The following is a 21,167-nucleotide window of genomic DNA, read 5'->3' as shown; positions in this document are numbered from 1 at the left end:
AAGCTATAACTTAGACTACTGAATATGGACATTGTAAGGTTTGCTCATTATTGTAATCACACTTTAGTATGTAGTGTACAGTAGCATTACAGTAAAGCTTTACACATTTACTGTGATTTTACTCTCCACCATGCAGGATTGGAAGACAACCTCTCAGAGCTGAAACAAGGCACCTTTTACTTAGAAAAAAAGAGGAAGCCATTTTTGCAAAGGTTGTTTCAAACAATATCAGAAGGTTGAGAGAGATACACAATGCTGTTTTAGAGGATTATGACATGTTTGGGAATAATTAATCTCCTTCAGCTGCTACGATTGACATTGACAGTGCCGAGGAGGAATGACATAAGCATTAAAAAGTTGAACAATGAACCATCTGAATGGAACAGCAACATAGGGAAGGAGATATGTCACTGCTTTGTACAAATAAAGTATTTATGTGTTCTATACATGTTCTAATGTTCAGTTTTGTAAAATTCATACTTTATGAAGTGACATGCACTGCATTTGCACATGTATGTGTAGTAACGGCGCATACTGTACAATTTATTGTCTAAAATGCATCATGTTACATTGGACAAGTGCTTGTTTTTCTCACTCCCTTTTCTGTAACAAAGCGTGTATTGGAGCTGGAGGCCAGGCAACTGCTGCAAACATTCATAAGGCAGGGTTCAAGCTGGCAGAGAGGCAGAAGACGTGAAAGGAATCTCACTGGACAGAGAGCAAGTGCAGATGACCCAGGCCAACCAGGAGGGAATATTATATGTGCAGACATCTCAGGAAATTGCATCCTCACCCGTATCCCACATTTTAATCCATAAAACACACAACATCTGCTGACCTTTTTTAGACGCTCTTTACAAGGACATAATCCATGGAAATGAGAGGAGTCTAACTGGACTCCAGTTACTGGAGATTGTATTATTGTTGTTTACATGTCACGAGACAGTGGTGTGCAGGACATTACAGGATGCAGGTGAAATATATTCCTCCTACTCACTACTGGTAAATCCAATAGAGTTATCCTCCTCCTAGAGGTGGAAGCTAAATGACCTGCATCCACATACCCAAATGGCCCTGCCAGCAACGTGCTGCATGTGATGACATCACTGCAGGGTCCTGCAGAGGGTGGATCTGCCACTCAAGAAGATGCTTTTCTTGCTGCATTGCAAGAGATGATATTCACTGTGATGTAATAAAACTATATGGCCAGAGAGAGAGGAATATCTATACATGCATAGATGATGTATGTCGTATTTTCATTTCCAATATGCACTTTAATCTGATGTGGCTTACATTTGTGCACAGTTATACCCAAAGGCTGTTAATGTTTGTTGTAAATGAGGTTGCACTTTGTTCTTTTGCACAATGCTGTGTGCAGATTTGAACTGCAAAGAGTGCATGCATAAATGTAATCAAAAGGAGGAAGTATTTGTCTTGCACACAGTAAGTCGTTACATACAGTAATGTGACTTTACTATAGTTTTGAATGGCTGTGTAGGTATATACTGCTGTTATGGGCATTTTCACATTGTTACATTAAGATTTGACATTTTTCAATGTAAAACATTTAAAGAGTAAACTATTGCAAAGACAAAATTATACATTCATTTGACAATATTGTTCATAAAAAACACGAGGACTTACACCAGGATAACAATGACACATTTATTGACATGAATACTTGCTTTTTAGAAATAAGCTCTCCATTTTGAACAAGTTGCACACTTTTGCAGGTTCTCATCTAGGTTTTGCAGTGTGTAATAATAATAATAAGATTTTTCCTTTTATACTCTTAAACACAAAACTCCTCAGCAAAGTGGAATGCTTTTTACTTGACAGCATATCTAAAGAGTAAATTTAGAGAAGATTTTATCAATTTGATGGTAAGCAAGTCACCACAATCCTTTTGGGAAAAAATCCTACAGTTAATTATGAAGTGCATTAAAAAAATCTAGGTCTGTCATGAAATTTTTTAAGTGTTCTTATTTTTTATTCCAATAAAAGGACCCCAACAATCTTTCAGCAAAGTGAACCGCAGATATCTTCGATGTATTAAGTGTCTAAACCAGTTGGTGTCAGCATTGCATTGTGAATGTTGAGATGTCAGTTCAATCTTGTTCTAAAGAGATGTAATTACCACTCACTGCTTGTTATCCTAGATGGCTGCAGTAAATATAAGAAAGCAGCAAAAAAAGAGAAAAAAATGTCATTAAATTAATTCAAGAATCTGTTGAAGATAAAGAGAAAATCTTTTTTTTTTTTTGCATAAAATATTATCTAAATGGTAACTGAGAAAAGTTAGGCAGTATAGAAAATAATGAATTTGGGAATAAGGATATAAGAATGACTGACAGTCAGCTACAGATAGGTGTTTGTCATTAAGTCTGCAGGAAGGAAAGCTCATAGAAGTATTAAGTACGAGTTTGACCACAGGCTGAGGTTTGCCGATCTCTCCATCTGATCGACTCCCACACAGCATCTCCCTCTTTACTGGAGTGTTCATTTCACTGCGTGTCTCACCCACTCTGTGTCTGCTGCTCCCTCTTCCTTCTCTTTTTCTCCTTGTTTTCTTCTGCTCTGCCAGTGCTGACAAGCCAGCAATCTCTACCTATTTTCAGCAGGCTTCCTTTTTTCTCCACAGATGCCCATTTTTACCTCAGTTTCCCAGATTTTTCTCTCCATCTCTGTTTCCTCCTCTGCAACTCTTTTAGTGCTCATATTGAGGAATGCAGCATGAGGGAAGCGGTGGCTTTTTGGCTGTTGATACTGGCGGCTCTGCTCCCAGGTGAGTGACTTCAACTGGTGCTTTTAGTGGGACTGTGCATGAACAAGTATGAGTGTCTTATGATATGCTTGTTTTTGTGTTGGAAAGGAAGGTCTTTCAGTTAGAAACAAAGTGGGTCATTGTATGTATTGGTGGGAATAAGGACAATATATGTATTTTCATGATGAACCAGCCATGTTATTATATGTTAACATTTTCCCTGTAGTTTTCATAGAAGAGCAATTTTTCCATCAGACAGACAGACAGACAGACAGACAGACAGACAGACAGACAGACAGACAGACAGACAGAAAGGGGCAAACAAGTACTGAGACACTGATTGTGCAAGTTCTCCTTCTTAGTGAGATAAGAAAGTTCTACTTCATCTATAAGAGACACAATGAGAAAAAAATCCAGGAAATAACACTGTATAACAAGGACCTCATTGACTTGTAACTTTTACTTTAAGAAGATGTTCACCAATGATACCTGTATTAATGCCCCCATTATCTGTATATAAGACTACTGTCTATGCCCTGAAATAGTCAGACTCCATAATCAAGCATGGCCAAGAACAAAGAGCTGTCGAATGACACCAGGAAGAAAGTTGTAGACCTGGGCAAGACTAGAAAGAATAGATTAAATTTCGGAAAAATTGTAAGAATTGAAAGATAATCGCCCTTCATCTGGAGCACCACACAAGATCTCATCCTGTGGGTTTACACTGATCATAACATGAGTTGGCGAAAATTCAAGAAATACACAAAGGGACTGGTGAAAGATCTGCAGAGATGGTGAGGTGATGTAGGGACTCAAAACCTTCCGTGTCAGGATCGTTTCCATGCCCAAGCCAGTACATGTCGAGGGCTGTGTCAGTTTGCCAGAGATTGGAAGGACTTAATGTTCCTCATTCTGGCCCCTCAAAAACATTTGACTATGGTCACTGGAGTCCCTATTGCCACTTTATATATAAGAATCAGGTGCTTCCATGGCAACAGCTGTATAAAACCAAGCATACATTTGTAAAGGAATGGGTCTGTCTCAGGAACTGTGTGGTTTCCAGCGTTAAACTGTGATAGGATGCCACCAATGGAACAAATCTGGTTGTTAAACTTCTTTGCCCTTAAATATTCTTCAGCCAATTGTCTGTTGTATTATAAGACAATGGAGGTGTTTGGGAACTGAAACGGGTTTCCATGGTCCAGCAGCTGCATCCAAGCCATGCATCACTAAGTGCAATGCAAAACTTTAATGGGACGTGCTCCTGGAATGACGGGTCACACTTCTCCATCTGGAAATCTGATAAATGAGTCTCGGTTTTGCGGGTTGCCAGGACAACACTACTTCCCTGAATGCATTGTGCTATGTGTAAAGTTTGATGGAGGGGGGTTATTATGGTGTAGGGTTGTTTTTCAGGAGCTTGGCTTGGCCCCTCAGTTCCAGTAAAAAGGAACTGGATGCTTTAGCATATCAAGATTGGATTTTGGACAGTTTCTTGCTCCCAACTTTGCGGGAGCAGCTTGTAGCTGGCCCCTCTTGCACCAGTGCACAAGTTCCATAAAAACGTGGAATGAAAAGTATGTTGAGGATGAACTTTACTGGCCTGAGCTCAGCCTAATAATTTTTTTTGTGTGGAGGGATTACAGTGGAGACTGAGAGCCAGGCGCTTATGTCCAACACCAGAGTGTGACCTCACAATCGGCTTCTGGAACAATGGTTAACAATTGCCATAAACACACTTCGAAACCAGGTGGACAGCCTTCTCAGATGAGCTGAAGCTATTCTAGCTGCAAAGGGTGGATGGATGGATGGTTGGATATATATTTACAAATTTGGATAAAATAATCTGTTTTGTTAGAAGGGCTATGGAAAAAGTTCAGACCTAAATCATATCTAAAATATGTGCAGTTGGAACTCTGCTATTACCTAATGCTGAGCTTTGGAGATTTATTCCACCATTTTAATATCTTCCTAGGTTTGTAAGGTAGAAGGAAGAACTTTGACCCTTTTTAGTTATTTTAAGTGTTTTTCAGTTCTTGCTCTAAAAAATTTTTTTCCCGTTAGGGTAGTGAAAAAAGAAACAGCCCATTTGTCACATGATTATAATAACAGTGGCAAAACAGGAAGAGGTGGGTAACCAAGTACATTTCACTTAACTCTGATAAACTGAAATAGCTATGCATCAACAATTGACCCTTTCATATGTAGAAGCTGATAGAGATCAATAATTGCATTAGCAGTCTTATATAGAGATGCATAGTTTCAGTTTTTCTGATCCAATCCGATACATTAACTCACCTGAGTGTATCGGCCGATATCCGATATGGTCTGATTCAACTGTTGAAGGAATTAACCATTTATCTTGCCATTTGGGTGAAGACATTAGCCTTGCTATTAATATTGTTAAAAAAGGTAACATGTAAACAATTATATAGATGTACTTTCTATTATTTATTAACACATAAGTAGCAAAAAGAAAGAAATAACAGTTATAACTATGTAAAGTACACTGGATTGGATTTCAAGTATCCAATATCCAATCACTTAAATATGATCCAGCTAATTAGTTAACAATGGAGCGGATATCCAATCCAGGTATCGGATCGGTGCATCTCTATTCTTATAGTTAGATTTATTTCTTGGCCCTTTTGATGATTTGTATTTTCCAAAAAACATGAGGTCATACTTCAATGTAAGAGCACTGAATTGTAACACTTCTAACACACCTTAACACGGTGTAAGCATAAATGTGGAGTGTCCTGTCAATATGAAACATAAAGGGAAGCATACCAAATTACTCGTTGTGAGACATTACGAACACTAAGATACTGCATACCTGTATAAAGATCTTCTATCCCTGAACTCAAACTGGTTTTCAAGGTTCTGCTAGTGAAAATAGATTTGACACCCCACAGTACCTGCATTAATCATACACCGTTTTCAGGAGCCCTCTCACTGAGGGCTGGCGGCAGAATAGATATTGTAAAACTATTTCATGCACTCTGCAGTTGTTTTGAGTCTATTTAGAGCACCTCTTACACCCACCCATAACACGTCTCCCCAAATCAACCGAGATTAAACAGCAGAGTTCGAATCAACAGCAATTTTAAGGCCTTTGGCGTAGTTTGAGGCTTAAAAGGAAGCGCTTCTTAAGCCCCCATTGCTGTGAGTGCTGTCTGTGTCTGTCTAGGGTGTTTCACTATTTAATGGCTTCAATATTTCCTGGATAAAACCAAGTGGACGTTTTTACGGAAGAGGGAAGACTGGCTGGGTGCTCGTGATCAATCAAAGCTGTAATTGATTAAGAAGGGCAGGACTATTTCTGTCTTCTCGTATATTTTCCTGCCTGTGCATATTTTAGGCAGACTCACATTTCTAACCTCTAAATTTAATTTCCTAATTATCCTCCTGCTCGCCTTGCTTTAGATCAATCACAACAGTTGCAGTACTTTTCCATCTTTTCTCATTTTCCTTTTATTTTGTGATCTGATAGCCATTTCTTCCAATTTCCCACTCTCTTACCCACACCATCATCCTTTGTTTAGAGTCGGCGCAGGGTCCACACCAGCGTTTTCTTCTGAAGGAGCTGCTCAGGGACTACAACCCCATGGAAAGACCGGTGGCCAACGACTCCCAGCCCCTCATCGTTCACTTCTCCTTCATTCTGATACAGGTCGCGGATGTGGTATGCCGCAGTAGTTTTATTATATTAGCCCAATGTTTTTAAACAGGGATTTTTTTTCCTAAATATTGTTCATTATTTTAAGGATTTGAGTTGCCTTTTAAAATTTAATGCTAGTATTCAAACTGATCCCTCTGTTGTCAGTTCATACAACCCATCACTTATCTGAAAACCATTTATACACAAAGTCCAACTTATGACTGCTGATATAAAATGACACGTATTTATGCTCTCTGGCGATGAGGCAATTCCCCTTGAAGTGTTTCTGCACATCTAGAATGGAGGGTTTTTGATCTTTAAAGACCATTTTGTTAATCATGCCAAAGCATCTCAGTTAAACTTTAAGTATACCACTTTAAGGCCTATATTTAGTTTTTTATTTTTCTGTGGTTGGAATTTATAGTTGCAGTTGCTGGTGTGCCTTAGATTATTCTCTTCCTTGATATCCTAGGTAGGCTTCATCTTTAGGTCACAAATGGATGATGGTAAATTCTCCTTAGGTTTTTTTTCAGCCAGGAAACAGAATTCATGACTAATGAATGATTGGCACACGGTCCATTCCTGATGGTTGAGGAAAAACTTCAGATGATCACAACACCTCTACCATCTATGACTGTGGGAAAGGTTTTAAATAAGTGAGTTCTAGAGGTCAGGCAGCAATTAGACTTGTTGGTACAAATGAACTAAAAAGACAACCAAAAACTGTTAAGTCATTATATAGAAAATATCTAATTATTGTTATACCTTAATATAACTAGGAGGTCAAATTGAGATCAGACTGTGTTTAATAAGGAAGACATAAAAATCAATTATCAATCAAGATAACAGTCAAAACAATCTGAAAATGTACAAAAATAAACAAAAAACAATAAGAAATCAAACAAATGAAATGTTTGAAACTGACTTTATTGTTTATTCTGGTCTTCTGTCGTATACAACTTTTTTGATGATCTGAAAAAAACTATGATCTTATCATTAACAGGAAAAAAAACAGTGCAGGAGTTAAAATTTTATGGCTGAAATGTGGAGTTAAAGAGGTAATATTTTTTTCAGCTCGGAGGAATTTTTTTCTAATGTTAGAGAACAGTTTAAGTGGCTCTGACCTTTCCTCAACAACCTGCCACATGTTGCATTTCACTTGCCACCCTAATCTAAATGACTTACTGGTGAAGTGTTGCTTTGATTAATGCTCTTATGTGAAGTGTTCACACTTCGAAGAGACACTTTTGATCTCATGTGTAGAGGATGCTGTCTTTTGGGCATCAATACAAAGCTCTTCTAACCCTGATTTCTCACTTAGTTACCCATTGGAAGCGGGTTTGTTGATAGCTATAGTCTTTCAAAAACAGAATAAAGAATATGGGTTTTAACCCCTAAATGGTAAAGACTTTAGCACCAGCATGCATTTTCAGGTTGTGCCTTGAAACCAGTTATGATTCATAAGACTTGACCTGTTCAGTCTTATGGCTCACTTTTAGACTGGATGAACCCCAGTAACCCTAAGAGTATTAAGTATTAGAATTCAGCTGCCAGTGTCTGAGCAAAGGTTCATAGACCTTAACCAGTTGGACAATTAATGTATCCACTTTAAAGCATCATAGCTGAGAAGACTGTTGAGACTGAACTCTGTACAAGTGTGAAATACGCCAAAGAATAAACTAATTTAGATCAGTTTTGTCCCCTTAAATCCACCTTTGAGCTTTACCAACAGAGCTTCTCAGGGCAATGATTAGTGTTTCAATTCAATTCAATTCAGTTTATTTACATAGCACCAATTATCAACACATACTGTATCATCTCAAAGTACTTTGCAGAGACATTTCAACCAGATCATACAGTCAGATTGATTGAAATTTTTTTTATTTAAGGAAAACCAGTTGATTGCATCGACTCATTGACTCTTTGGCAATCCCTAACACCAAGCATGCATGTAGCGACAGTGGAGAGGAAAACTCCCTTTTAACAGGAAGCGACCTTCAGCAGAACCGGAGTCAGTGTGAGCGGCCTTCTGCCGAGGCGGAGTGAGGTTCAAGGAGACAGAAACAGACATACAGAAAGAAGCAAAGATACAAAAGGCCACTGTCAACCAGCTCCACATGCAGCACCGTCCAGGAAACACACAGCAAGGCAGACAAGCTCAGAATCAGCTCCCATGTCAGAGGATGAAGAGAGCACACACAGTTAGTCACAGTTAGAGAACAGGGACTACACTGAAAGGCCGAGCTCGAACATCTAAAAGTTTCTAAGCTGTGCAGTAGCAATGTTGTACATGAAAAACATGAGGGTTTTCTATGTGTTTAGATCTTTTAGTCTGATTCATGTTGCTGTTTAAGTTCTATCAAAGAGATTCCTTGACAGTATATGTGTGGCATAATCACAGCCATCCTAAGGAATTATGGTGTACAGTGAACCCTCGCTATAACGCGGTTCACTTTTCACGGTCGCGCTGCTTCACGGATTTGCATGATGCATTGTTAAACTTCACTGTCAAACATATTAATGGTGGCATGTCGGTTTATAAGGATCTTTTGGCCCAGAAGAAAAAAGAGCGACAACAACTACCGATAACTATGTTCTTCTCTCCAAAAAACACACCTGCACCGCAGGCTTTAGAAGAAAAAAACGCCACAGAGCCATCAGGATGCAGCTGCTCCGTCAGAACAGCAGTGAAATACTGTACTGTACACGTCAGTCACTATTTGTCTTGCTGTACTTTGTATTTTTTTTTCATAATCATTTTTCATTTTCTCCCGTTCCAATCCGTCACGGCGGGGTGGTGCTGATCCCCGCAATATTAACGCTTCATTTCGTATTGATGATTAAAATTATTACTTATTAATTGATAACTATATTATTTTACAATACAGTACAGTAGTTATTTGTAAAAAAACAAACAAAAAAAACAACAGACAACAACAACGTTTATACCGTACTTTTATATGTTAAACAAATGCTTGGGCCTGTAAAAAGTTTTTGTTCCTTGATTTCAATGTTGTATGGAGTATTTCATTGTATAATAACTGTAAAAAAATAAAGGTTTCTACTTCACGGATTTCACCTATCGCAGGTTCTTTTAGGAACGTAACCCCCGCGATAAACGAGGGTTCACTGTAATTTTGATGTTATCATTTGGTTAGCATATGTGGCATGGAAAGCATGATTAGTATGTTTTGCCCTTGTCCACAAACTGAACAACATTTTTTTGTATCTTATTTGGGTAGATATACAGAGCTCCACTGATGTAGCTACCTACTGTATTTTGAATATCAAGAGGGTCCATCTGAAGTTTCCCAGCTACATCAGCTTGTTTGTTATCCACTAGTTTTTTTTTTTAAATGTTTCCCTAAAAGAAAACTGATATGAAATTGTCTTATCTTAGAAACTGCACGATGAACTTAGTTGTTTTGACACAGAATTCATTGTTCAAATAATTATCAAAATAACCTAAATGGGTGTTGGACAAAAATTGGATATATTCACCACAACCTGCTTCATTTCATTGAAAAACATGTAAACATTAGGTCAGCATGGTTGTGTCTCACACAAAATTGCTTTAAGATATTCTCTTTGTAACCATATGAGTGATTACAACAGAATCATAGTTTTCAATCTTCAACTTTTTAATATGGAAAAACAACAAATTACTAAAAGTACAGCAGCATTTTAAGACTGATACAAGAGAAAGACATTATTTTATTTGAACTGCAAAAACCTTTATTATCTTATTTGCTTTGTGTCATGCAAGGATGAGAAGAATCAGATCCTCACCACAAACGCCTGGCTGCAGATGGTGAGTATAATAGATAACATTCATAATGTGGTATTGATCTGTGTAGCGGAAAGCTTTTTGCGGGCCGTCGGCCATTGCAATACTATGCTCAGTGCGATCCACGGTGCTGTTTGGCTTTCATTATAATGGTAATGGCTTGCTCAGCAGGAGGACAGCTTCTTGCTTTTTCCCTAAACACTGCGTTATGAAAGCAGGATGAATCTATTTCTGTTGCATTCTTATAGCTCAAAATCCTAATTTATGCAGTCTAAGACTTCATATTTATTAGTTTAAATGAAGACAGTGCCTCACAGTATAACAAAATAAACTTTTTAAAGTGTGAAAACATGAATATATTTGTTTTTTATGTTTTCACACTTTAAAACAGTGTTTTCACACTATAAAAATATTTTAACAGTAAATTGGATTTACTCTTACATTAGTTGAAATAGGTCTTTGCTTATGTCTCATAGCAGTGGTATGACCACTATCTCCAGTGGAATCAGTCAGAGTATCCTGGAGTCAAGAACCTTCGTTTTACCCCTGACCAGGTCTGGACTCCTGACATTTTGCTCTATAACAGGTGAGTGACTCATACAAACACACAAACCCATTTAGCATTTCCTGGAAATTGGTTTATTCTTATCCACGTCTGAAAAAAACAAGAGAATGTGCTTTTTAAAATCTCCATTATTCCTTCCTTAATCTATTATCATAAAGATAAACATCTAAATAGTACGGGGGATTTTTGGGGTCCTCATGAGTATTTTCTATAAGAAAAAGCATCCTAGTCAGATTCAATTCTAGACTTAGAAATGCTTACATTGCAAAAACATCTAGAAATAAGGTAAAATTTCTTAAATCAAGTGCAATTACCCTTAATTTGAGTAATTAAATAAGATGATTTGCCACTGGAATTAGTATTTTTGATCTTAAAAAAGATAAATAGATAACATGCACTTGAAATATGACAATGCAATCGTTTTCTTATTTTAAATGGATATTATTTTGTTCCATGAGCAAAGGGTCTCATTCAGCTCCTCAGTTAAAAAAAAAAAAGCCCTTATTTGAAGAAAAAATTACTTCTTTAGATTTAAGTTTTCTGCGATGGACTGGTTACCTGCCCAGAGTGTACCCCACCTCTCGCCCATTGACAGCTGGAGATAGGCACCAGCACCCCTCGCGTCGCCCCAATTGGGACAAGCGTGTCAGATAATGGATGGATGGATTTCAGTTTTTTTGCAGTTTCAGCTTTGCTGTGTTTTTCTTTTATTCTACAATCTAAAATATTAAAGCGGTTTTTTTTTTAAAGATTAAGTACCTTTTACCTTTTTATTTATTTACAAATGTCATCCTTTATCTTTACTATAAAAAAATTAAGTTACAAACCCGTAGATAAATGCACATTAATTTAACATAAGCAAGTGGTTTATTGAACCATACTTTTGTCGTTCAAATCCTCTTTAATCAACTTTAAACTGGACCCGTATTTCCTAAACTAGCTCCATTTTACAGCACTAAGGATGTGTGTTCAGATTTAGGTGTTAATTCAAATAATATCCTTACAGCGGTTGCAGCTGAAACTTTTATCGCTTTACTGTCTTTATTCAGCGCTCACGATAAATTTGATGCTACCTTCAAGACCAATGTGCTGGTTAACTCCAGTGGCTTCTGTGAGTATCTGCCTCCAGGTACGTCTTCAGAGCTGAAGCCTCCTAATTTAAACCTGACTTGTTTATTCATTTAGAAAGTGTACTCATCCTGCACAAAATTAAATTAGAACAAAGTCTGCTGCGTTCAGATATTCATAATTTTCCCCTCCTTCCACATGACTGCCATAGTTAATTATTAATCTAATCTACTTTGTGTCACATACTGGGGGATGTTGCTTCACTGGAAATAAATTCTCCTTATTTCTGGATTTTAAGGCATATTCGTTAGCACTTGCAATGTGGATGTGAGATGGTTTCCATTTGACATCCAGCGCTGTGAGCTAAAGTTCGGCTCATGGACTTTTGACGGCTGGCTGCTGGACATTCAAATGAAAGAAGCAGATGTGTCCGGATACATGCCGAATGGAGAGTGGGACCTTATGGGTATGAATGCATGAAAACTCTGCTGGAAATCCCAGATAAATGAAACCTGTCAGAATTCAAAGCATCTTTTCATGGTTCCTTGTTTACTTAAAAAAAAAACCTAATATTTTTATTGTGATTCATCCAAAACATTTTCTATAAAAAATTATATGCAGCTATATTTATGATAAATTCTGATCCGCTGCTACATTTTTCCTCATGCCTTTCCTATAACTGCACAGTCAAACTCAAAACATTTTATTAGTTACATCAGTCACGTTCTACTGCAGAACAATATAAATCCTTTGCCGCATCTTTTTATTTCCCTGTCTTCTCAGAGGTCCCTGGGGGTCGTAATGAGGTTTTCTATGACTGCTGTGCAGAGCCATACCCAGATGTTACCTTCGTAGTGACGCTACGAAGGAGAACCCTATTCTATGCTCTAAACCTGCTCATCCCATGTGTGCTCCTCTCCTCCATGACCCTGGTGGTGTTTCTGCTCCCGGCCAACTCGGGGGAGAAGATCAGTCTTGGTGAGATGAAAGGAAACAGACATAATGTCTGCAAGAAAATAGATATATACTATGCATAACCAGACTCTTGTCCATATCCATGTGCTTTTGCCACTTTGAAACAACAAAGCTTCTACTGGGATTTGATGTGTCAGTTTAGTTCAATTGTGAAAGGAAAAATTATAGTTTTAATAATTAAAAGAGTCAAAGAGCGGTTCATAAAACCTTATCTAATGTCATACCCCAAAATAAGTTTAAATAATATACATTTCAAATAATATAAATTTTGTGTGTTCAGAAGTTAAAATACTACCTAGACAACATGTTAGAAAATACTAATGTGGTTTTACAAAACTGCACACCTACTAAGATATTGGCATGTCTACATTTAAATGCCTACAAAGGTGTAGCTCTTTAAATGATGATAAACTATGATCTTTTAAGTGTTAGAAAGATGGGTTACTAAGGCAGGAAGTCAAACACATCATACATTATTCACTGTGTTGGACTCCTGCACCCCCATACTTAGAAGACAATCTTTTCTTTGATTTTCTCACTCCATGACTCCCTGGTGTCCTGTCTCCCTTCAGGCATCACTGTTCTGCTTTCTCTAACTGTCTTCATGCTGATGGTTGCAGAGATTATGCCCGCCACTTCCGATTCTGTACCACTGATTGGTTAGTTGTTTCTTTCTTTGTGCTTACAAATGACTTATATCTGGAAGTTGTCATCCTTTTTGATAACCAATATGTGTGTTTTAGGTCAGTACTTTGCTAGCACCATGGTAATTGTTGGAATGTCAGTGGTAGCCACAGTCATTGTCCTCCAGTTCCATCACCACAGTCTAAACAGTGGACATATGCCACGCTGGGTGAGTTCTTTACACCGTCAGCTCATTAGATGGGTGTCTACAGAGCAGGGCAGAGATTTACTTTTCCATATATTTTGTTACTGTAGAAAGTATTAAAGATTTCCCAGGGAAAGTTAAAAGTGATATATGCTCTTTCTATATTGGCTAAATTGGCTTACCTTTTATTCTAGTAAAGTTTTGTGAGCCCCCGAAACCAAAAAAAAACAAACTCTTAAATAATTTCTTCCTTTTTCTACATCAGTATTTACTGTCTATGTGTCGATACTTTGTGGAATTTTTTTTTAATCCATATTCACAACTGCAAGTAAAATGGGGTAAATCTACGGGGAAACAAAAAGTTTTAAAAAGGCAAAAAAAAAAAAAAATTTAATTTTAAGATTAAATGCCTGTCATAAATCCTGAAAAAGCTGACTTTGTCAGCTGCTCCCCTAAATCCTTCTGACAGAAGCAACACACAGAGTTATGCATCCCTTTATAGGCTCTGTGATAGTTGCTCTCCGATGGCTGTTAATATTACATTTTATTTTTTATGAATGATCTACTGTATTTAATCTAGTCATGGTCCTGGCTTAATTGCATAAAAATAGCCCAAAAGTTCATACAAATTTCTGCCTAAGTCTGTGCAGTATGGTCAGATGTCTTTTTCCCACTAATAGTCAGGCGGGAAAAAAAAAATCACAGAGGTCCCTAGGTGTCATGATGAGGTTTTCTATAAAGCTTTTGTTAGACTGCCTTTAGCATTGATAACAGCAAACATTTACTGATATTTTTTCACTAAAATTTGATAGATGCTTTTAAAGTGTTTGCCCCAAAGTGAGAACCTCAACAGATAAATAAAGGCATTATGAGCTGCAGGGGATGGAGAGAAAAGCCACATGTGGATGGTAAACCAGACTTTAGTCTTTCATCTTCTAGTCAGTGTATCCCATCCCACATGTCAAATGCCGCTGCATAAAGCCTACTCCAGCACATCATAAAGATTCTCAGTAGCATTAAGGTAGCCAATCCCTGTTTGAAAAATTATGTCTCATGCTCTCTGAACCACTTAAACAATTTACAATGAATCCTGACATTGTTATCTTGGAATATGCCAATGCCATGATAGAAGAGAAAACCCATTGATGGATTTAACTGGTTGTCAGCTGATCTAATTATGTTAGAAAATAGTGTTGCTGAACCTAGACTTGATCAACTATAGAAACATCAGATAATAGCACTGCCACAATAGGTGTGTACAGTAGGCACTATGATGGGTGCTTTACTTCCTCTTACCCTGATGTACCAACCACCATGCAACAGGGTAAAACTGGACTCGGATCATATGACCTTCTTCCATTTCTCCAGAGTCTAATCTTTATGCCCCTTAGCAATTAAAGTCCCTTTCTTCCTGTTAGTCTAACTGATTAGTGGTTTTCTTAAGGCTGCATAGCTGTTCCAATCCCAATCCATTGAGTTCTGATTGCATTGTGTGTGGAAATACTCTTACTTTCAATATTGAACATATTCAAGAGTTTTATTCTTTTTCTTCTATTAAATTCCAGAATTTTAAGTGATCGCCTATAATGACCCTTCAGGATCTTTTTTCCAGCCACATTTTTTTCTCCCTAAAGACGATGAGTGCGGTGGTGGTGCAGGGTTTAATCAAGTAACCCATGTGCTGAGGCTCTGGTCCTCGATGTGGCTGTCATCATGGTTATCCTATTTTCTATCTGCCTACTTTAAAGAATTTAAATTAAGCCACTAGAGCCTAAAAAAAACAATCTTACAGACAAAGGGTACCCACTCTTTTTCAATTTTTTTAAATAATGCGTAAGACAGCTCTTAACCCAATTTTCCACTGTTTTTGCAATCCCCTTAGATATATTCTGCGATTGAAGCATGCCAATGATTGGACCTTTCAGAAGCCGACTGACATCTTTTCCATGACCGTGGGATGCATTGTTCAATATGGTTGTTTAATCAATTAGAAGTCTCATTGCACCAGTTTGCATTAATTTACTTGCCAGCTGAATCATAATCACCCATGCAGTAATTATCTAATGGAAGGCTCGTATCCATTGGCTTAGTCAATTCTAGGTGGTGACTTCATATATTTTTTTGGTAATACTCATAAATGTATAGGGTTAGTCATGCGAAACAGTTTGCACCTGCTGTTCTGCTTACTTTAAAGACAATTTTTTATTATCAACTGCTTTGTAAATCAGCTATTCACATGCTTTAATACACGCAAACTCTTTTAATGCCTGGACAAAATATGGAGACCCAATAATTCAGCTGACACAAGTAGTAAGCGTTCAAAGAAGAATAAAATGGGGTTGCAGGAACAGGCTGCAACTGGAATCACTGAGAGGGGGAGAAAAGGATAAGTGGCCAAGAACCACTCAGGGGTGTTGGAGATGCATTGTATCTGACAGGAGCAAGACGGGCAGGATAAAACAGGAACCAGACAGGGAGATATCAGGAGGTTAAAATAAGAATTGCTGGATGGTCTACTCACACAAATGGCTTTCAGGGATCTGGCGGTTACCCACTGGCAGTTCAATTTAAATCGTATCTGACCAGAGCCCCTCCTTCTATATGACTTGTGACAAACTTCTAGCAAGACTTGTTTTGGATTTCTTTTAATAATAACATTTTCTTTTAATAATTATGACTTTTTCTGTTAGGCTAGGCTAACCATTGTTTCAGCATATTCTGCTTGCTAGGCTGTGGATCTCTGCAGCCTCTTATTAATTACACTGGTTACACGGTTTTGTCAGGTGTGCAAAGGTTGAGATACTGATTTTAAATCTCAGTTGCATTGGATTTTATTTGGGAGTGTTAAAGTAAGTGAGAAATTATTCAAATTTTTTTGTTTTTTTAGATAAAATAAAAAATGAATAAGCAAAAAAAAAAATAATCATTATCTATTTTCCTTAAACTTCACAATGCTCTATTTTTGTTAACATATATATGTGAAACTTTTTAATACTTGCTTAGGTTCAGTAGTTACTGAAAATATAAGGGATCATTATATGTATTTTTTCAAGTAAACTGAAAGTGTTTAATTTGCCTTATTCTATAGTAGCAGCTCTCTTGTGAAGGGCTTTTGCTCTTTGATCCCATCATTCCTTTTAATTGCCATTTCTTAATTATATTAAAGACTCTTGAAATTGTCACTTGAAAACACTTTTTAGCCTTGTCAATTATTCTATTTCACAGTGCCTGCCAAGGCAGCAATAATAAAGAACTCATAACAGCTGACTAAAGATTCTTGATGTTCTATTTTCTGCTTTTAAATTCAAAATATTATAGCCCTCCTTAAAAGCAATAACTGGCAAATAAAATCCATCCAGTTGGGGAGCCCGCACGTTTTACCACATCTTCTCTGTTTTGTTAATTTCTACAAAACAAAAGTGAGCATACTAAATGTTTCTCAAAAAGCTACAGTGCTGGTTTTGGATGTGGGCCAAGTGGTCTGTCATCAGGGCAGTGAGCAACTGCTTTTTCCAACCCGCCAACCAGTTGCTCACTCAGAACAATGTAAACAAGAACCATTGCTGAATACAGTCAATGTACATTTAAGTCAATTTTACCACCTGCAGTGGACTTAGGAACATGTTCAGAGTTGTGGTTGCTATGTGACTACATGTTAATCGCCGATGTTCTGATTGTCTTCTTCTGTCATTAACTGTCAGGTGCATTTGGTCCTGCTACAGTGGGTTCCTTGGTTCCTGCGCATGAAGCGACCAGGAGAGGGAGCAGAACCCACTATTTCCAGCAGCCAAGCAGACTCTCACAGCAAGACCCTGTCTTCTCCGACCACCACCACCACAAGCATCCCCATTCCCGCTCCTTCCATCTTGCCGCAGAGTCTAAGCTCCCTGCCGGCAAGCCTAGCTCAATTCAGCCACCCTCTGTCCCACCAAATTCCTCACCGCCCAAATTCGCAGGCAAATATCCAGCCAAATGCAAGCTCCTATCCACCACCTCAGCCCAATGGTCATCTACCTTACATGGGTTTTCAAACCTTCCAGTCAACTGCTGACATGGAACCCATCCAGAGGTGCCGAACTACAAGCAATGGGAGGGCTAACAGAGGACCAGCCGGAGGAGGAGAAGGAGACGAAGGTGTTGCACTGGGAGGAGGTGGGGAAGGAACGATTGCAGATATATCAAGAAATCAACACCTTTATTCTTCAAAGTTTGGAGGCCCCCCACTGGAAACTCCAGTATCTCCAGATCCTGAGCGCACAGGAACAGTTAATGGACCCTGTGGCTTAGAGCCTGGGGGTGGGAGAGCAGCTGCGCTACAGAGCCACAGCGGGATGATTCAATCTGTCGCTGTGGAAAACCAGCTACAGGCTCTTCTAAATGAGGTGCAATTCTTGGTAGAACGTGTTCGTGAGCAGGATCGTCAGTTGAGTCTAGCGGAGCAGTGGCAGTTTGCAGCTGCTGTCATTGACCGCCTGTGCCTGGTTGGATTTAGTGTTTTTAACATCATTTGCACCATTGCTATCCTGATGGCTGCCCCTAACTTTGGAATAGCACTTTCAAAAGATTTTCTCTGAGTGCCCAAAATACGAGTCTGAAAGTGGAAATAGACACTGATGGAAGCACAATTTAGATTTTAAAGCTGGAAAGGACTCAGAAACTTTACAGTTCATTTTCTCATGGAACATATTCACACCTTCCTGCTGACATTGGGTTGTTAAGCATTTGATGAGGAAATTACCTTTAATAAGAAAAACTATGAACAGAACTTAATGCGTTGCATATCTAAAAATAATTATATGTGGCTTGATTTAATTTGTAAATATAGTCTTTGAAAGATAATGCTCAGTTTTAAGCTATGTTTTTTTCCTGTGTGTTCAAATATAGACTATAGACTGTGAAATTATGCTGTTGGTTTGCCAGTTTTCTTACAGGGCTTTTCTCTTTCTGGAGATCTTGATTCACTTTCTGTGTCAAGGCTTGCAAACAACAGCCTTCACAGCCCTTACTCATCATACTAACTAGCTAAACATGGCAATCAGCCTTTCATCACTTAAAGCCAACAATGCAACATATCCTGATAAACAACAAAGCTTTGACTCATTAGGATGGCAAACCTGTATAACTTCCATCAAACTGCAGAGACTGAGGAGCATTTCTCTGCATCTGGGATTGTTTAGGACATTTAAAAAAAACTCTACTGCCTAGATTATTCTTAAAATGTGTCATGGGATAGCAATTAAATAAACTACTAAAGTCATCAACATTTTTCTCAGTAAAGAAAGTAGGTCCGGTGCTTATATGCCATGACCACTCCATTACAGAGTTATGCAAGAGCCAGGGACAACTTGCAAAGAGACAATTAATTATATAGGTTCAGCTTTTCTACTAAAACAAAAGCCCTCAATTTCATTAATCTCTACAAAAAAGAAAAGCATGCTATGGCCAGCTGAAGTAATTTTGTACTGCAAACATGATTTCTGGTAAGAAGAGCTGACATCCTTTGAATTTTGCAACTACTTGAATGATTTTTAAAGGTGTGTATATGACCACTTATTCCAAATAAACTGTCCTTTAAAATGTAAAGGATCTGGGAAACTCTTCTATTTGCTTCAAGCCAAACAATAGACCAGACCATTCCAGAAGCTTTATTTTGTCACTGTGAAACCAACCAATGGTGTTCCCTGTAAATAATTGGTTCAATGGTGTGATGCTTTGGGACTGATGTAAAATGCCATCTCTTCTCCAAATGTAGTTTGTTGATTTTCTTAATCTGATCAGTTTTTCTCAATGCTGTACTTCACTGTCTTGTCTAAAAATTGTGCAGCAAAAATCAATTGGGATACAACTTTTTTGTTTTTGTTTTTTTAGAAGCAAAGACCTTACACTGAGGGAGACCAGGGGGATATGCAGTTGACTGAATTACATATTATGCTCATGAAAAAAAATACTTCTGAAATTATCTGTGATTTTCTTTTCTTTGTTGTTGTACAACTCTTTTTGTTAATCTTTTGATTCTTCTATAATAAAGCCTGCAACGGACAACTGGCCAATACTAGGTTATGGTGACATTATCTTGTTTTGACTTCTGGATTATGGCTGAAACTCAGCTCAATAGAGTAGTCAGATGTTTAGAAATATGCCATCACATTTTTCAGCAAGTAATAGCATAGTTCTGAAGGGGTTTTATGAGAGCTATTCTGTTTTCCCTATTATAGCATGCTTCTTGTAATGATGGCCTTTACCTGAACCTTTTTATACTGAAGACTGAAAGTAGTGGATATTAAGTAGTACTAAAAGGATGTTGATTCTTTTTTTTAATATTGACAGATTTTAGTATGTTTGTTCGTGTTTTTCCACACATTCTTTATTTCATTCTGTTTCACTATGCATAATCTTATGTATGGCATTGTTTTTCTTAAATTCTGTGTACATGCATAACAATAACAGGGTTTTAATGACATATGTTAGGGATCCTACTAATAGGCCTACTGAATATATAAATGGTTACATGTAGCCAAGGGTAAACATCTTTTCATAGATTCAGCTTCTTATACAACAAAATAAAAATTCTGCAGAATTTTTTTTTTTTTATAGAAATAAGTTAAAATGAGACTGCCTTTAGCACTGTTTACGTCCATTTCCTACCTGCTCAAGTAATTCCAACAAGAGTTCTGTAGTGCTGTTCAAAATATTCAATTAAAATGAGTCATATCAAATTAAAACATTTTATAATTTAAACACATGATTTGGCAATTAATTTATTTACCTATTTATCTAATTATTCTACTGTTTTTAGTACAGTTGGGCTTATGTGCTCTTTTGCTTTTCAGTGTACATATTGTGTTTGAGCGAATTCCTTATTTGGTGGGCAGTCGTGGGTGAGCGGTTAAGGTGTCAGACTTGGATCCCAAAGGTTCTCCATGACTGAGGTACCCTGAGCATGGTACCGTCCCGCCACACTGCACTCCTTGGGGCGCCATTGAGGGCTGCCCCCTTGCACGGGTGAGGCATAAATGCAATTTCATGGTGTGCAGTGTTCACTTGTGTGTGCTGTGTCACAATGACAATGGGAGTTGGAGGAGTTTCCCAAAGGGCTTTTCACTTTTTCACTTATTTTAAAAATACAAAGCAAATAAAAGTGAATAAAATAAAATGTTTATTTAGTAGTTGTGAGATATGTGTTGTTATACTTTCTTCCCCCTAAAAATTAATTATAAAAAGTAATTATGTAAAGTTGTATTGTGAATAATTTACATTTCAGCTTTAAAATAAAACTGTATACAGAATTTAATCATTAGCACTTTATCATGTCTGAGGACCCCAAAGAGCTTTACACTACACTCAGTTATGTACGGTGATAAGCTTCATTGTAGCCATAGCTCAACTGGGACCTCCTGCCTTGTTGCAACACCAAAGAAGACTCGGCCAACAGTCCTCAGTGAATATATACACTCACCGGCCACTTTATTAGGTACACCATGCTAGTAACGTGTTCGACCCCCTTTTGCCTTCAGAACT

At 37.7% G+C, this 21,167-nt stretch overlaps 1 protein-coding gene across 4 annotated transcripts; it reads left to right on the top strand.

Annotated features, from left to right (window-relative positions):
- The first annotated feature begins 2,523 nt into the window (after positions 1–2,523).
- On the top strand, positions 2,524–20,473 carry LOC107088394 (neuronal acetylcholine receptor subunit alpha-7-like). 4 transcript variants are annotated; one of them, XM_015380535.1, is made up of 10 exons: positions 2,524–2,785; positions 6,310–6,449; positions 10,192–10,236; positions 10,692–10,798; positions 11,827–11,906; positions 12,144–12,311; positions 12,629–12,823; positions 13,393–13,479; positions 13,564–13,673; positions 17,351–20,473. In XM_015380535.1, exons 1-10 carry the CDS (start codon positions 2,734–2,736, stop codon positions 18,221–18,223), a joined length of 1,857 nt encoding a protein of 618 aa, XP_015236021.1. In that variant the 5' UTR covers positions 2,524–2,733; the 3' UTR covers positions 18,224–20,473. The 4 variants fall into 4 exon arrangements, with proteins under 4 accessions (XP_015236021.1, XP_015236020.1, XP_015236023.1 ...); XM_015380534.1 differs by having other exon boundaries at positions 10,689–10,798; XM_015380537.1 differs by lacking the exons at positions 2,524–2,785; positions 11,827–11,906 and having other exon boundaries at positions 6,315–6,449.
- The last annotated feature ends 694 nt before the right edge of the window (positions 20,474–21,167 follow it).

The sequence above is a fragment of the Cyprinodon variegatus genome, unplaced genomic scaffold, assembly GCF_000732505.1.
Source record: "Cyprinodon variegatus isolate N-32 unplaced genomic scaffold, C_variegatus-1.0 Scaffold217, whole genome shotgun sequence".
Lineage (NCBI taxonomy): Eukaryota > Metazoa > Chordata > Actinopteri > Cyprinodontiformes > Cyprinodontidae > Cyprinodon > Cyprinodon variegatus.
The sequence above is the reverse complement of the archived record's forward strand: the minus strand, read 5'-3'. Positions and strand labels throughout refer to the sequence as shown.

What these genes read in the sequence shown, in the direction of transcription:
- LOC107088394 (XM_015380534.1), top strand. Translation starts at nt 2,734, where the DNA reads ATGAGGGAAGCGGTGGCTTTTTGGCTGTTGATACTGGCGGCTCTGCTC. An exon ending in ACTGGCGGCTCTGCTCCCAG is followed by an intron (nt 2,786 to 6,309) that starts GTGAGTGACTTC and finishes TCCTTTGTTTAG; the next exon opens with AGTCGGCGCAGGGTCCACAC. An exon ending in GACATTTTGCTCTATAACAG is followed by an intron (nt 10,799 to 11,826) that starts GTGAGTGACTCA and finishes GTCTTTATTCAG; the next exon opens with CGCTCACGATAAATTTGATG.